General features: G+C 38.1%; 1 protein-coding gene across 4 annotated transcripts in view; it reads right to left on the bottom strand.

Annotated features, from left to right (window-relative positions):
- The window catches only part of COL15A1 (collagen type XV alpha 1 chain), a 136655-nt gene that overhangs the window by 32913 nt on the left and 85615 nt on the right, over positions 1–18127 (bottom strand). For 3 of the 4 annotated variants that reach the window (XM_065630300.1, XM_065630302.1, XM_065630301.1), the window contains 9 exons: positions 17279–17347; positions 14337–14381; positions 11918–11953; positions 7587–7649; positions 6638–6673; positions 6461–6544; positions 4763–4828; positions 2964–2999; positions 1330–1392 (listed from right to left, as the gene is read on the bottom strand). In XM_065630300.1, coding sequence (XP_065486372.1) covers positions 1330–1392; positions 2964–2999; positions 4763–4828; positions 6461–6544; positions 6638–6673; positions 7587–7649; positions 11918–11953; positions 14337–14381; positions 17279–17347 — 498 coding nt within the window. The remainder of the gene's footprint in view (positions 1–1329; positions 1393–2963; positions 3000–4762; positions 4829–6460; positions 6545–6637; positions 6674–7586; positions 7650–11917; positions 11954–14336; positions 14382–17278; positions 17348–18127) is intronic. The other variant, XM_065630303.1, reaches the window with a different exon arrangement.

The following is an 18127-nucleotide window of genomic DNA, read 5'->3' as shown; positions in this document are numbered from 1 at the left end:
CAATCCAGGTTATAGCACTTCCACAAAGCAGGAAGCACTATAACTCAGTTCCTTTTGCAGGTTCTTAAATGTTTGGAGTCTTTGGTATCTGCCTGAGAATACTTTGGACACTTTGGAGTCTCCCTAATGCTTGGCTTCACTGACTTTGTCTTGTGTGAGATTTTATGGACCTGAGGTTGCAACAGAAGCATCTTGTGATCCTTAAAGTAAAATGCTCCTAGGTGTCTGTGCATCTTCATTGTGTTTGCCAGCTTTGTCACTCTTGAGCATAACCTAGTGTTCATGCCACAGAAACAGCCTCAGAAACATCACTATGCCATTGGTGGCTTCAAAATATAATGGCTTCAAAGTTTTGAGTTCCTTCCAGTGTGGACAGTAGAAGCCATACAAAAACAAAACAACAAAACAAAAAACCAAAAACCAAAACAAACAACCAAAAAACCCCCACAACCCAAGCCAAAAGCTACCCCGCTGGTTTTGAGGTTGAGTTGATCAGTTTATGCACTCAGTAAAAGAACAGGAATCCTTATGACAAAAGGGGACTGGTATTTGTGGCCTGAGATATTTCCTTTTGAGTAATGATGTTTCCTTCTGTGTAATGAAGATACTGTTCATCTACAAACCCATTTCAAACCATAATTAACCATTTCCAAGTCTTCCTATTACTTGTGAGAAAGTGAGGTCAGCTACTTAAAAAGAAATAGCAGAAAGTGTTTTTATTTTCCTTTTTGTAATCCTCAAGATTTTAATAACTTAGATGTTCCTCTCCCCTGCTTCCTGCCTGTGGATGAGAAGAGGAAGAAAAGCAGAACAACAGCTGCAATATTTACAAACTAGCAGAGTCAGTCTTTAGTAACCTCTCAGCAGTGCTGCAAAATAAACACTGTTGTCTAGAAATAAGAGATAGAATCCTAAGGAGAGAGCTTTCCAAGGAAGGGAAAACTGTAGTCTTCACTCTGTAGGCAAAGCCCTCTGTGCCAAAGGAGGAGGAAAAAATTAAGCTTTTTTGATTTGGTCTTTTGGTCAGGATCCCAGGGTGTCAGCACAGACAATCACGTTGCAAGAAGAGGTAACAAGTTAATGTTTATGCACACTTATTCTGGTAAGTGCATACTGCACTGCAGAATTTTCACACTGGCGCAGGAGCAATACCTCTCAGTATTATTTTTTTTAGAACTCCTTCAGTTTCCACTTAGCAAATTTTTCACATGATCTTTTTAACATCCCAGTCCCTAGTAAAATTAGAATAATTAAACTTCTAATGTTGTTAAGTATTTGTCATCTAACACATTTTGCAGCATGTACTTTTCCCTATGTGGTTTTTCCCACCTGTTGTCCCTTGGGTCCTTGTAATCCAGGCAAACCAGTATCACCCCTTGGTCCCCGAGGGCCCTAGGTAAAAACAAGTGCATAAATCCATGGTGAGATCTGCTAAGAATATGGAGCTAGGCCATTTTACTAAATGTAATTTTTAAATAACTGGAAAACTTGAACTTGAATCACTCTGGTTGCAATCTAGGAACTCTTTCAAGATTAAATTGCTGTCTGAATCATAATATTCCCTAAAAAACTCACAATCTGTTAAAAAGAAGAAACCAAAAATGTCTGAGGTCTATCACAGTGTAGAAGATACACACATTCACAAGAAGAAATACACAAACATTAATAAGGGTGGAAATTCAGCCTAAAATTCTCTATTTCCTCCCTACTCTATACTTTCTCCCTCCACAATCATTCAGCCAGACTGATTTTTGATAGAATTTCTGAATCTGTATTTCTAACAGTACTTTTAAAAATATTTTTATCTGAAATAGAGATTATATTAATATATTTGAAAATAAGATAATTTCTATATCTGCTCTGTGATGAAAGCATTCCACTCAGATCATATTTTATTTTTACAATCTTCCATTATCAGTGCATTCAGAAGCATTTTTTTACCCACCAAGAACTAAATTCTTGTCTAAATGATTTCTGCACTAGTGAAGAGATACAGAAAAGACCTGAGGTAAGAATAAAAATGCTATTTTCCTGTCTGTGGAAGTTCTGTAAATGACAGAAAGACTAATAATTCATTATATCACTTTCTGAATGTTATCAGATGTTTTTCAAATGAAAAGTATTTTTAAGGAGCTTTTTTCCCCTTTCTTTGGCTTTCTATGCAATTCACAACACTCAGGACTTAGTAAACAGCCTTCTGTAGAATCTTGGGCAATTTGCCAGCATTTTGTCAACATAATTTGTCAGCATTCCTAGTTTTCTCCTTAGTTATTCTCAGGCAATAGACAAAGGATCCTGGGACCATATACCTCCATCTGAACTGTAAAACAATCATAACAAGGGAAAATAATTCTATCAGATTATATAGAATATAACTATAAGAGTATAAACAATACTATATGACGTCACAAGCCAGATAACACTACTTATATGGTGTGGCAGTCTGAGCACAACAGGTAGGTAGCCTTGTATAAGTCACCTTTTGATACTGTGGCTGCACAATGCTTCCATGGTGGTGCCGGTATGTTATTACAAAAACCAATATATGTTTCCTAAAGAATAAAATAAAAAGTGTACATCTTGTAGGGCTTTACTGTACCCCCTAAAGAATAATACAATTACATATACATATGAAGATAACTTTTAGAAGTCCATTTGTTCCATTTGTTTTTCCTAAATGGCATAGGTCTTTTCCTCAGGTAGTAACTTTTCATCAGAGTCAATTACGTTTAGATTTAAACTACAGAACTGATTCTGACATAAGCAGAAATATGAGATGTGCGTAATCACATTATAATTCATTTCTGGCAGAGTTAATTTCTACCATAGCTGTTGATTCCATAAAGACCTTCAGTCTCCCATAGGAAAATTTATTAGACCTTGTGTAAATTCTGTAAAATATAATCTTAAAAATATAAAACTATATTGAAAAATACTTACTTAAATCCAAGTAACATACTTACAGGAAATCCTGGTAGACCTGGCTTGCCATCTAGCCCCTGCAAAATGCAAAAAACCCGCTCCCTTACAAACACATATTACAGACTTGCAAAACAGAGTATCCATTTTCCAGGTATCACATAATGCGTGAATATTAACTGATTTGAAACTGGATTAAGAACTTCATACAGCCAATGCCCTACACTTCTAATTTTTTTCTGGGACATTATCATTTACTTTCCAGAACTGAAGGAACAGAGATCCAGGGAAGGCTGAAGAAAGGTGCCATTTTCCACATGTGAAAGGCACGTAACCATAATTCAGCCTCCTTTGAATCTTTTCCAGATTCCAGCACAGAGATCACAGTAGCCCTTCTACCTTTGCCATTTTGCTCCTGGTCATCTGTGGGTAGAAAATAGAGCGTGTAATAGGCTGTGAATAGAAACATGGATTTGGATTTGTACTGAGCATGTTGAAGATTGTCCCCCCTGTGATATCTGCAGAGAAACACTTTAGTTGTAGTTCAGATCACTTTGGATAAGTATTACCCAAGCCAACCTACTTCCTTCTGTTGGGACTGTAACTCTAACAACTATAACAAACCAATGCATTTCTGCTGGGCTCATGAGCCCACTCATCTTCGTTGTTTTGAGAACCTGTCATCTGAGGCTTGAATGACAACTACCTGCTATAACAGAACTCACACAGGAGGGCCCATCCTATCCTGGCATCCTATTATGTCCAGGTATTAGGAAAATCAGGTCTTTAGGAAACATATCAAAATACTTGCCATGAAAGCTGTGTTACCATAAGCACAACTGGATGCAACCACAATAATATGTCATCCTGTGTGACAAGTGAAAAAGAGGCAAGCTAGCCTAACAGATAAAGGTTAAAAACTGTTATTGGAGCAAATGTCCTTCTTCCTAGTTCACTGACAGATTTAGTAAATATTTGTTTTGGGACAATCGTATTAATAAGATACAAGCTTTTTAAAAACTATGGCTATGTAGAGTGAAATTCTGCTATCAGGCACACACATTCATCAGGGATTGAATGTGAGGGAAAAAACTGTGCTCACAAAAAAGAAAACAGATAAAATAAAATACAGAAGCAACAGTCCACAAATGAAACTAGCTGTGAAGTAAAATTCTTTGTTTTGGGGGATTAAAATTTTGTAAAGTGCAGTATACTGTAGACTTCCAGGCAAGTTTGAATAAAGACCGCAGCCTGGAAAAAGTAGATTTCTCTTTGGATCCAGTCCTAGGGATTTGAAATAGTTACCAAGAAGCATTCAGAATTTAAAATATTTGATTGAATTATTTTGCCGCTATACTTCTAGCTGCAAAACAGAACCTGAAATTTCACATTCTGTTGTTCTCTCATGAAATTTTCAGCTTTTCTTCCATAGCTATAGTAGTTGTGAGACTAAACTCATATACAGGAGCCAAACATTCCTAGTTGCAGTCTCAAGCAGAAATGAGCAAAGTACCTCATCCCAACATCTTACGACCAGAAAAAAAACCGAAGAAATGCTATGTAAATCTTGGTTCCAGTTTTTGCATCAGTTCCACATTTCTGTTATTCTGGGCAGATAGTTCAGATTCAGAGCTAAGCCAATTCCTTTCTTTCATACAAATGTGTAGAAGCAATTAGTTCACGCAGAATTCAGTTCTGCCTTGAAGTATTTTGACAGAGCTTAGTGTTGAATTTAGCAGGAACACAATTCTAAAGCACAGGAAACTCAGCTCTAGCTGATACTTAAAAGGAGACAGTGAAGATAGAACAAATCTGAAGATTTAATAAAGCAGCATATACTCACTGGAGGCCCAAGCAGTCCTTTAATTCCAGTAAAGTTAAAAATGCTTTCTGTATTATTGAGCAGTAGCTAAAAAAGTGGTTAAGGAACAGGTTATTTCAAATACCAAATTGATTATCGAGGTCACACATTTTTAGAAATGTATAGACAGTTAAAGCATCCCTTTCTAACTATGAGGAGAAAAACACAAATAAGGCCACAGAAAAGGCTTTCTACTTCTAGTTTTTGTTATATTAATAAGTTTGAAGCTACCTCTGCTTTGGATAGGAGGTTTGACTATATGGCCTCCAGAGGTCACTTCCAGTTATCTTATGAGTCTCTGAATACTATTTTTCTAATCTAAGATGTGAAGAATGACACAAAAGAGGACAGACCTGCTTGTTCACATCATATATCCTATTCTACCCTGCCCTACTCTACCCTGTACTCTATCATCTGAGCATGGCAGTGTATGGTCAACTTCCTATACTTTAAGGTCATGTTGTCATCATGATTCATGCAGCTAAAGCCTGTTACTTTTACTGGGTGCTGCTAACTGCTCCCTGTCCTCATGTGCCACAAAAAACACTGGAAAATTGTCAGATAAAAAGACAGTTTAAGTCCTGCAGGCAGCACTCCATCTCCCAGCCTGCATGAACTCTCTGCTGCATTACTCCAGGCGTGGTACAATGCTGTTGGTACCACTGTATTTCCAGCTCTATATGGCCCAGAAAGGGAACAGGACATGGGCTGTTACATTAATTACAGTAATAAAAGAGTTCTGCTGCTGCAATTGTTCTGCTTTATCTACAGCTGGTGGCAGAAATCCAGGAGCCCTGGGTTTACACTGTCTTTTCATTGTGGATTTACTCAGTATTCATTCTTTTTGGGCCCAATCCAAACTTTATTGAAGTCAGTGGAAAGAATCCCAAAGGCTTTGCTGAGCTTGGGATCAGGCACTTTGTGAATTTTACAAATAAGAGTTTGGCTGCAAATTGAAATTGTGGTTGGAAGTCAGAAAACTGTACACAGGATCTTGGATCCTTAGATTTTGGATAGATACTCAGTAAATTCAGAAAAAACCCTCAGCTCTTTTGGGACTGGTTATGTGGCCTATGGGATGCCAATTTATGATATATTTGCTATAAGTCGCAGAAGCCTAAGTGAAAGCCTAGTTGTTTCAGTCAACAAAAAATGTTATGCACACAAAGCAAAACTGACTGGAAATATACAGGCATCTAAAGGATATTAGACAGTTTTTATGAGCTTCTAGCATTTTACCCTTTCATACATTTGGCTGTTGCTTCCACAACAGTCTGTGCTCTGGTTTGTGTAGCGGACACCTGTCAGAAAACAACATATTTTTCTCTTATATACTGCTGTGTCTCAGGTGCCTTGCTTTGTTAAACATTTCCAGTTTTGTATTTCTCTGTTGATTTTTATTTGATGTTCGCAACTCCTGCAGAATCACCTGGAGAATTTGTGAGCAGCTCTCAATATGACCCCGCAATTCTTGTATGTAAGCTATTCACCCATTTTCCTTCCTATTTCATCTTTTCAAAACAAATCCATTTGATATAGAGACATACAGAGATTTTTTGTTTTGAGGAGTAGACTTACGACCTGAACATTAACAGCACAATTTCCAGTTTGTTAATTGCTTGTGCCATCTTCACTGTAAGATGAGTTACAAAGACTTTAATGCTTGACAAACATGCTTACCTCAGGTATTGCTATGATTGGTCCCGGTGGTCCCGGTGGTCCAGGTGGTCCCACAATACTGTTCCCATCCTGCCCTGGTTCACCCTATTTCAAAAACATTACAGGTGGAAAACCCATTTACTAAGTAGTGCATTTCACATAGGTTTCTCAGAAAGAATGAAATCCACACAATCTCACCTGAGGTCCTTGGTCACCCTTTTCCCCCTTTGGACCCTGCATGTGATTAAAAAAAAAAAAAAATCACTATAAATGATTTAAAATGAAAAAATGTGAAAATATGCTTTCTCTAGCTTCACAAAAAGCACAATAGCAAAATGCGGGTACAGAATGATCAATCCCCAGTTCTCTCAAACCACATATGAGGCCAGCTGGTTTCAGCTCAGATCCTCTGAGTATTTGATGTTTAAAAGTATTTCCCAGCACATTTGACAGAGTTCATAGATGATCAGAAGCAAACGGGCATACAACATTTAATTAGTTGGGGATTAATTCAACAGGCCTTTCTTTCTCTGCACTGAAATCAGTCATGCCTGGGTGCTCGTCCTTTTTCAGCATTAACCACCTTGGTTGTGCCTGGGATTACCCAGTGGACCAGGCAGGGAAACACTGGCGAGCTAAACAGTCATTTTTCTGGCAGGTTATTTCTGAGCTTGATCAGCCCCTTGATACAACTCACTGTGCTGGGGATGCAGACAGCTTGTCTGGCATGAGTGAGAGGGTGGTGGCAGGGGCTGAGCTGTAGGACTTCACAGCTAAAGAGCTCTGTAATCCTCATGGCTCTTAAGCATGAGAAGTAAATTAAAAACACCTATAAGCCTGCTGTCTTCCCTCTAAATAAAAGCAGATCTGGTTTCTGAATAACTAAAAGCAAAAGGAGCATCAAAGAATTGGAACTAGCCTCTAGAGATGCCTATATCACTTCTGACTGATGAGAGAGGCAAGGGCAAGGGACGCTGTGCTTCTGTGCTTGATGTCTGAGGTAACTGCTCCAGGTTAAGTAGGACAAATCCAGGCCCATCTCTCTACATGCTGCTAGCAAGTAGTTAGATCGTTTGCTGATCCTTAAGACGTAGGGTTGGGAGCCAGTATATGTTAAGTGATCACAAATTATGACAGTCTCACTCACCACATCTCCAGGATGTCCAGCAATGCCAGGAAAGCCTGGCTTTCCATCTGAACCTGGCATTCCCTGCCACAACAAATATATTGTTATTCTCTAAATTTTCTTCAGTTTCATACAAGCGGGAAGCTACAATTCTTGGGAGGGGCACACACATACTGAATGGAATACAGGGCAGGTTTGGGGTGGCTCCACAGAGTCAGCATCATTTTATTAGTCATCTACTCTCTCCACTCCTCTTGTTTTCCCCTCTCCAAAGCAGTCTTTGTTTGTTTGTGGTTTCGTTTTTTTCTTTTAGTTGGTTTTGGGTTTGGTTTTTGCTTTTGTTTTTGTTTTTTAATGCCGCTTCAATCATTCTTCTCCACTACTCCCACCTCCACTTAGCAAAAGGGTGAATTCTGTTGCTTTTCCCCAAGATACATTTTGTGGGTTATTTCCATCCTTCAGTTAAGTTACTCTGGAGGAAGAGGAGGGAGAGGCATTCAATATAGACCAGAGATGGTACATGGAGCATAAAGTTTGATAGACCCTGCTCTAGTTTAATGCAGGATTGCATATTACTGCTAAGATTCTGATAGTTTCTCTGTTCTATGGGGAAAACAAAAGTATCACTTGGCAATGTTCACGCAGTTTGCCCAACAAAAAAGGATAAAAGAAGATTCCGAATTCTTAAAGGACCAGGTGAACAGTGAACTGTATTTTTTGCATCTGTTTTTCTCTGTGTCATATGAAAGATCAAAGGAAATTACACAGAACAGCCTGATGATTAATCTAAGTGACAGATTACCCCTGTTTTGTTTTAGTAGTGGGGCTATTTTTTCTTTGCTTATTTGGATGGTGAGGTGGGGTTTTTTGGTGTTTTTGTTGTTGTTGTTGTTTTGTTTGTTTGGTTTGGTTTGGGTTTTGTTTTATGTTTGTTGGTTTGGTTTTTTGTGGGTTTTTTGTTGGTTTTTGGTGGGGGGAGGATGGTGGGGGGAGTGTTTGAGTAGTTTTTTGTTTTTCTTTTTGTCTTTAGGAAAATGCTGGTTTGTTTCTTACTTTTCGTTCTGCTTCAAGAAAATATTTTTGGGCTTTTACAGTAGATAGTACCATGAAAATCTAGTGGACAGACAATTCCATTAGAAGGTGAGCTCAGTAGCTGTCAAAAAGTTCAACTGGTTATAAGAAATTGTTACGAAAGGCACAAGAAAATAACATAGAACATTACTATGCCACTGTATATACTTATTGTGTGCCTATAACTTGAATTCTGTGCACTGGTTTGTTCACATTTTCCGTCTTGAAAAGGACAGAAAAGGACAATGGGAATAATGGAAGGTACAGCATAGCTTCTATATGGTGTAAGCCATGACTCTTTAGCTTGGGAAAGAGACAAATGAGGAAGTGGGTGAAGAATATTTTAGAGGCTTCCGAAAGGAGAGAGTAGTTAAAAACTCACACTTCTAATAGAAGAAATAGTGGGCATCAAATAAAATATCTGGAAGTTCATGGGTTGTGTAGTCAAGTTCCAGAGCACCTTTCCGCAAGGTCTTGTGAATTGTAGAAGTTTGCATGAGTTCCAGAGGAGACATCAAGTTCACTTGAAGAGATCTAATTGTGGTTCACACACCATTCCTAGCTGAGAAAGTCTCCGAGTCACAAATTTTTGGAGTCTCAGGAGGACTATGATGTGATACTTACCCTTTTATAATGTCAAATTGTATCTGAGCATCTGCTCAAACTGTGTATACTTTTGACATCGTTGGAGACAGGATACAGGGATGGATGGATGTGACACAACAAAAGCATTGAGAATTATGTAATACTCTACAGGAGTGTTTTAAAGAACAACAGAATTTCAAATAATCCAAAGTCGAATGGTCTTCTCTGCTGCATTTCTGGTGTGACAGACAAAATTCAAATTAACAGTTTTAAGTAATTTAATTTCTTAACTTTAATTTAATTTAATTTAATTTATTTTAATTTAATTAATTTTAATTAACAGGATGCAAAGTCCTCTCTCTTCTTACGCCTTTCTACAGAACCACTAGCATAAAAAATTTAATGGGTCCACTTCGTCAAGAAAAGATATCCTTAGTGCTATTTCTTTGGTGTTTTTTTTTGTTTTGTTTTGTTTTTCTGTGATCAGGAAAGCATATGGCTGAGGAATAAAAACTCAGTTTATTAAGTTAAAGTATAATTTCTGAAGCACTGTAATTTTAATTTTATAGACAAGTGCAAGATAAAAGGTGTCTCTGAATGCTAATGGCATTTAGGCACCTAAGCAGCTACCTGACTAGTAAAAATGGTACATGGGACTTAAGTCTCTTCAGTGCTTGTAGAAAATTATATATGTCTATCTGCAGCAAAGGTAATTGGGCAGAGGAAATAACCTTGGACCAACAGCATTTCTGCAACAGAATGTTATCATTTAAGGCATGTTGGTACCAGCAGATCAGCTTCCTACTTTTACAAATCCTGAATAATTTTGCCAATTGCTTTTTCCAATGAAATATAATTTGGAAGAGAAGATCCAGGATAAGTAATCTGTTCTACTGTAAGATGTTTCACTGCAAATAATGTATCCAGAGACATTCTTATTTCGAACTCCCTCTATATTTTAAGAATGTTGCTAATTGCTCAAATATAAGAGGAATAAAATCTTTTTAAATCTGAGAATTGGAGATAATATTTTAAATAGCACTGTAGTCACTCCACTCACAATATATGCATGTTTGAAATTTACCTGCCACAGCAACAATAATAATTACTAGAACAAAGACAACAAAACAAAACACTTGTATGTTTAATAATTAAGAAAACAATCTGTAGTCTTAAACGGATTACAAAGAAGAGTTAAATCACTGTGCTATGCATCAATGCATCATCTTTAATTATCATGCTGAGAAATATCTCTGAAAAATGGCAACACTCAATATATGTACAGCAGATGGAATTTATGGCAACTAGAGTCCTGCTACGGTGTTGGTTTTTTAAAAAATAAACAAGCAGATGCTGCTAGAAGACTGTGATAATACTCTTGTAAATATTCAGCAAGCAGAAGGGTAGATTCATAATGGCTTTTATCGTGTTTCTGAGGAACTCTTGATTTCAGTGCTGTCCCAAATGCAAGAGAAGCTTTTGTTTTATTTTTTAAATTTAATTTAATTTAATGTAATTTATTTTTATTTTATTTTATAATTTCATGTCAATTTTCTATGTGTCCCACCACTGCCCTCTGCTGGCTTATGCCTGCAAAAGTCATGCAAGTCAGACAGGGACTGACAAAACGCAGCACACATATAAGAAGCTTTGGAGTGTGCTCCAAGAGGAGTCCAGACCAGAACAGACAGGGATAATGACAGGGAAGATTGGAGAGGAAAGAATGGACTCCAGCTCCAATCATTTCAGTACTAACATCGTGTAAAAAAGTGTAAACTGGCAGGTTTCCCTGCCAATGGGGTTTCATGTCCAGAAGCTGCACTGATCCAGAGCAGCAGGTCTAGGTTGCTCAGTGGTGCATAGGATGAGCTAGACAGCAGGGGCAAGTTACAGCTTGGGAGGTACAGGTTGCACATCAGGGAAACTGTTTTTCCAAAGAGGGTAGTGAAACACCAGAGCAAGATACCCACAGATTATTTGGAACCTCCCTGGAGGTATTGAAGGCTCAGTGATACAAAACCATTGCTGATGTAATCTAGTGTTGGTGTATCGAGTGTGATATTGGACTAGATGACCTCTGGAGGTCCTTCCAGCCACCATTTCTATAATCTTGTCCCTCCTGGCTGGCCAGGTGTGGGTTAGGAGGAGCCTGGGCTGCAGGATGACGGGGAGGTTCTAGCATAGAAATAGGCAACAGTGGCCTCTGTTGTGAACACTGGACTGTGCTTGTGCATTGCTCCTGAGGCCTCTGCACAACATGGCATGAACCTACTACTGTACCACAGATGTATATCATGGGGAGAGTGCCCTGGTGTGGGGTGCTAGCTACACACCATGATATTAAGGAGCAGGAGGGCATGTGGAACTTAGTTTTTTACATAAGCTTTGTTGATTTTCATTTTTGTTGTGGTGAAAATGAAAATGGCCTCAAAACCAGCATGGCATCATGCACCTGAGGATTTTAAATGCAATTTTAACCATATTTTAAATGAAGTCTTAAACAACATGTTATACCGACTCCTGATAATCACAATTCAACCGAGAAAGGGTCCTGTTTTTCCAGAGAAGCTTCCCTGGGCTTTAATATGTTGACAGATCAAGAAATGTTCATTACCCTTTGACTGGACTAAGAGAAGAAAGGAAACTAAGAGGAAGAAATGACTGAGGTTCTAGATCAAGTCAAATTAATTTCCCACCTTTGAACCTGGTGGACCAGTGTTGCCTCTTTCTCCCTGAAATGGAAGCATAGTAGGGCTGAGATATCAAAGTGAACAGCAATTGCAAGGTTTTTAAACACGTATGTTACTTTTCTTACAAACAAACGGACTGACTGAAGTAAAATGATTAGCAAAAACAGGGCATACATTTGTGAATTGGTTTTGGAGATTTAACCTCTCAGTTGCCGCACACATCTTAGTGGTTGTGGTCACCACACATTATTTTTGCTGAGCATCTGCCAAGCCACATGATTGAAACCTTCATTTTGGTGTCTGAAATCAGCACACGGTAACATTCTCCAGATCTACCAATGCCACAATAACCTTGAGCCTCCACAAATGACCCACCATCTTCCTTCAACACAGTTAACTCAGCCTCCCCTGCACTACTGCTCTCCTTATATACCCAGCCGCTGTGTCACACCATGAACAATGCAGTGAGTGCTGCACTGTTCCATCTTTGGGACTGATTCTGCTGTACTCCAGCTCTGAGCAGACATAATTCCTTCATTTAATTACAGACAGAGAATATGCAATTTAGTTTTTTTCATTTGAGATAGAGAATATAAACAGGATTAAATCAGCAATAAATCAGAGCCATTGCCTCAAATGTTATGTTACGCTTACTGTCTTTTAGGAGTGATTATATTCATGAATGCATGAATACTGTAGACTGTTTTTAAATGAAAACAGCTTTTTATAACAATAAAAGTGAAAGCAGAATCTGGTTCCATACTTATTTGCTAGGAAAGAGAGAAAACTTTGATCACAGTGAGGCTTCTCTGACAGCTCTACTAGTTTGGGTTATTTGAAGGATGAAGGATGTATGAAACATAACTATAACTTAAGCTCCTCGTGATGCATTAGCTTGTGGTTTTTAGAAGTGGGTGGTTGTTGTATTTTGCCACTGTTGCCTAGCGAAGTAATTTATAATCATGAAAAGTGGGTGTAAAATTCATCCCCGTGAGAATGATAGTTTATTATAACCACTTTATATTAATCTTGCTGTAGTGTACCTGATTTTGTAAGATGTCAGGCAATAGTATGTTCCTTTCTATGTCTCCATGATCTTGGGGATAAATTACTCAAGATTAAACAAATACATCTCAGTGTAGGTTGTTGTGAAGTCTCTTGGCCAAGGCTTATGACTATCTTTTCAGTCCCTGTTCAGTTCCTAAATCCTAGGAATCAGGCTACCTCAATTTCTGAAGACTTTTGGAAACATTGTTTCCACAATATATTAGAAACAAAATTTATAGTTAAGAGCAGAGAATAAGGTTTTAACAAAAACATGTAATTTCAGAGACTTGGCACCTACTCGTGTCCAGAGGGTAGCATCATGTGAGAGCATGACTATTCTAGTCTGTCTTTTGCAGTACCATTTTACCAACACACGCTTTGCAAATACTTGATTTTTTCACTCATAAGTAATGTTGGCCTCCAGCATTAACAGGAGTAGTACCCAATGGAAGGACTTTTTTCAGCCCTATAACTTCAGCTCTGTAGACTCTAGACATAGGGGACTGACCAGATCTTTGATTGCTGTTGTTCTATGAAACAGATGCATAGAGTTATTGCTGGCAATGCACTTTCTAGGTAGTCAGTGACCTGTGCTGTGTGTGTTTGGGTGTAAATTTCAGGAAGAGAGGAAGGCAGGGCCCACCTATTGTTTTCCATTTCCTGCTCCCTCAATGTTCGATTTTTTTAAGTCCACATTTAAGGTGCTGAAAAGTTGTAGTCATGCTGTACTATTAACCTGAGTGGTAATTAAGCTTTACATAGGAACAGAAAAAGCCCCTTTCTGTCTAAGGCCCCATTCTGTGAATCTGCCCTTTTTTTCCTTTTGTTTTTCATCTCTCCCTTTTTTCCCTGGTGGGTTACTTAACCAATACCAGCATCAAAGTGGAAAAATTCAGTGACTACTGAGGTCAAATCAAATCCAAGGCAAAGTAGTCATGACATCTCTCTTCTTTCTCTCAGCACCTTGCAGAACTTTTTCATATAACTTTCTGGGATCATGCGAGAAGGTCTCTTCTGCCAGTTTCTCTTTCTCTTAGAAACCAGAATGATGTATAAATGAGCAACAAAGAGAAACTGCTAAATGTCCTTAAAAACTTAAACAAAAATGCCATGTTACACCAAGTGCCTTGGAATGTAGCAGCGCAGATGGTATTTACTCACTCTTCTGGTGTGGATGTGAAATAATTATACTAACATACATTCTGAGTGGATACTCAGTGTATATGGGAACAAAATTTGTCGCATACTTAGACAGTATATAAATGTTAAACAAAAGCTCTTTTCTTAAGACAAATGCAGGGAATATATTATAGAAGTAAAAAATATATAGAAAAGCAGAATACGTTAGCTTTCAAGTATTCCTCGTTACATAAGGTACCTTTGGTCCTAATGGCCCACGCTGTCCTTGTCTTTCTGCAGAACCCTATGAAATTACACTGAAATTACTGGTAAATCCACACAGCAATTCATGATAAATTTTCTCAGAGAAAAACCTAATTCATAACCACAAGTTTTGCAAAAACAATGTTGCAGATAGTAGTGTGAACAAAGAGTAATAAAATGTAAGCATTGTTTTAGAATTATTGTTCTAATAAATACAGCCTTGCTCTACATTATCATGTAAAGGTCTAAAGTTTTTTTTTCTTACAAAGACAACTTTAATCTTGTCATTGCATACTATACATATTTTTAGAAAATATTACAAATAAAGTTGTCCAAGTGCATTTGTTACAAGAGATTGTTTTCAGTTGCTTACAATTTTTGGAATTTGCCTCCTTGGCTAAAATTAAGACACGTTACCAGTTTAGAGGCAACACCATATTGTCTTCGTAGGTTTAAAAGTAGCTTGAAACAAACATTTGGGGATGCAAGTTCCTCTCTTGTCCCTATATGGTGACATGAGTTGTAAAGTACAATTATGACTTTTTGATTGTAAAATGAACAACTGTTTGTTATTGATCATTTTAGAAAGTTGAATGAAAAAGAATTCAAAAAGAGATTGAGTTATCTTCATCTGGAACATGAAGACACTAATAAACCAAACACCAACAAAACTTTACACTGATTTGTGGAAGATGGAGAATAGAAACCTGGAAATGATAGCTGAGCCTACAGATTAAATACATTTGATACTTCTACTTCAAAACATAACCACCACTTTCTCACAAAAGATTACTAAAAAATTAAACAGATAAAAATATAGTGCAAATAAATGTATTTATTTCCTAGCAGCTGCTTTGAATTAGAGGCCTCTTAAAAGCAGATACTCTGTTTTCACTCAACACAATCAGAAAACTCTGGAGTTGTCATACAGTGTAACTGGTTCATAATGCTTTAATGCAGTACCAGTAAGTATGCACAATAATTTTGATGATTACAGGGAAGTTCTTATGTGCCTTCTTTACTGACTCGAACTTTGTGGAGTGAGTAAGCAGTAACAGGAAAATGGAATTCCAGGATTTTGTTCAGCTGCGGTAAGACATGTTTTCAATATTTATAGCTGAGTGACTTGGAAGCAATGCTTGTTATAAAACCAAAACTGAGAGTAAGGCTTTCAATTAGGCAGGTCAGAATGGGCAATTTTGGGACTGGTTTTGGACATCTTGTTTTGGACAGCTAATGAATTCTATTCTTATTTTTGTAACTCTATTTTTTCCTCCACTTTTTTTAGTATCTAAGAGAAGTTATATGACGGGGCAAAGGTCTCTCAGACATTAAACTGAGTCAGCTATAACTTCAGTGACTCACAATTACTAGTACTTTAAACCATCACATTAAATAGCTTCTCAAACTCATTCCTGTCTCCAGTCTTCAGTTCATTTCTGGTGATTCATGGAATCATAGAAACAGGGTTGTACAGGGCCTCTGAGGACCACCTAATCCAGGCATCCCTTTGAAGCAGAACTGTCTCTGGCTCCAGATCAGGTCAGTCATGACTCTGTCCAGCGAAGTCTTGAAATCGTCCAAAAACAGGCTTCCACAATCACCCTGGACAAATTGCCACAGTTCTGCACCAACCTCCAACAGGTTCAAACCAACGGGTTTCTACTAAGGTTTAGCCTGAACATCTCAAGCTGCAAATTGTGACCACTGCCCTTTGTTGCACCATCTGACATTACGCAATTGCCCCTCAAAGACTCACAAGCTGCTATTAGATCATGCTTTTGTCTACTTTTTTTTGACAGACTAAACCGTTTGAGCTCCTTCAGCCTCTCCTCACTGAGAACCCATGTCATCTATACAGGTCTCTGCTGGACTGTCTCTGTCTTCTCCACATCCTTCTTGCAGTGGAGTACAAAAAAACAGATTCAGTATTTCAGTGCAGCCTCACTAGCCCTGAGCAAAGTGCTATAATAATAACAACTCTATATATGGTGGTAATGCTCTTCCTGATGTACTCCAGTGCAGAGTTTCCCTTATTTGCAATGATCGTGCACTGCTGCCTAGTATTCAATCTGGCATCTACCATAACCCACGGTCACTGGCAGGAGCTCTTTCTCCAAACTTGGGCAACAAGACTCATTCTTTCAAAGTTATGCTTTTAGAGTTTAAATGTTTCTTTTGGAGTGAGCACAGGGGTAGGATTTCTGAAGATGAAACTAGAACAATGCAGGCAGCCCTGGGAGGAGGAATGCTGGATAATTGCGTGCTTTGGGGAAGGCATCATAGGCTGCAGTTTTGATGTTATTGATAAGAAAGAAGATAAATCCAAATGATCTGTAAAGTACTGGTGCATTCTATTCCCATATTCCCTACTTGGTGTTTTAAAGTGGCCCACACTAGCAAAAATCTCCTCAGACACAGTGATGGAGGCAAAAATAATCCCTTCTTGTGGGACATTGCTGCCACACTACTGGGAAGATTTTTTTAGTTTAAGTGGTATTTCACATTATTCACATTCGATTGTCAAACTATAACATTTCAATTTTGTTAGAATACGTAATTCATCTTCACGTGCTAGAAGGGCATCTATTAGAGTAAAACCAGATGTAGATAGCTAGATAATACAAAAAAACCCCATTTCATCCTTTAGTCTTTCAAAAATATACCAGAGCAGAATCTAAAAATCCTCAGCTAACTACGTATCAGAGAAATACCATTCAGATTTTTTGGATGATACAGTTATTGTCATGTCATTCTAGAGCAACAGAATCCAGTGCAGTGCAATGACTCCAAATCTATAGCTGACTGGGCTTATGCATTTCCAAAAATCAGAGAGGAGAACACTTTTGTTTTCAAAACAAAAGCAAAGCAACCCACAAACAACGAAAATACCCTAACAACAAAAAAACATTCCTCTCCCTGAAAACATCTACTTACCTTTGGCCCTCTTGATCCTGGAATTCTGGATTCACCTAACAGGCCAATGCTGCCTGATCCTTCCATGTCCTAATGGATGAGAAAAAATGCTACAGAATTTAAGAATTTATCCTTCCCCCGCCAAGCTGTTCTGTTTTCTGGAGTCCTTTGAAAAACTGGAAGGATACCGAACACAAATATTTTTATCTTTCTTTATTAACTTTTTTTGACCGATGCATGATGTTCTGGAGATAGGCTCCACTCAAATGTGATAATGTGATAAGGGTATGTTGATCTTCCTTACAGAAACTCTGGTCTTCACAGTCTTGCCAATTGAACACCATTTCTCCAGCACTTCAGGCTGGATAGTATCAAGCAGAAGTGAGACAACATCACAGTTTTAAGTATGTGCTATGTTTAAGCATGTTGTAGCAGTATTTTTCTGCTTAGTATTTACCAGCCACCTGGCTACTGAAATACTGTAATGACTGGTGAGGGTTACATATCTGATCTAAGGCAGGGAAAACTTACAGGCAGTTTGTGAATCATTATTCAAAAATAAAGATCCTTTCTAATTCTCACATTCAAATGTTGAACTCCTGCTTAACATACAGCTTACTAAAATGAAATTGAGCAGAAAAAAAAATTATATCACAAAATTATAGAATTAATTATGTCGGGAGGGATCTCGGAGGCTACTTAGTCCAACCTCCTGTCAAAAGCAGTGTCAACACTGAATTCAAATCAGGCTGCTCAGGGCTTTGTCCTCTCAGGTTTTGGAGGTTCAACAGCCTCTCCAGGCACCAATTCCAATGCTTGGCTATCATCAAGGTGAAAAATATTTTACTTATACGGAGTCAGAACCTGCCC

The sequence above is a fragment of the Caloenas nicobarica genome, chromosome 2 (assembly GCF_036013445.1).
Source record: "Caloenas nicobarica isolate bCalNic1 chromosome 2, bCalNic1.hap1, whole genome shotgun sequence".
In the NCBI taxonomy this organism is placed as follows: domain Eukaryota; kingdom Metazoa; phylum Chordata; class Aves; order Columbiformes; family Columbidae; genus Caloenas; species Caloenas nicobarica.
The sequence above is the reverse complement of the archived record's forward strand: the minus strand, read 5'-3'. Positions and strand labels throughout refer to the sequence as shown.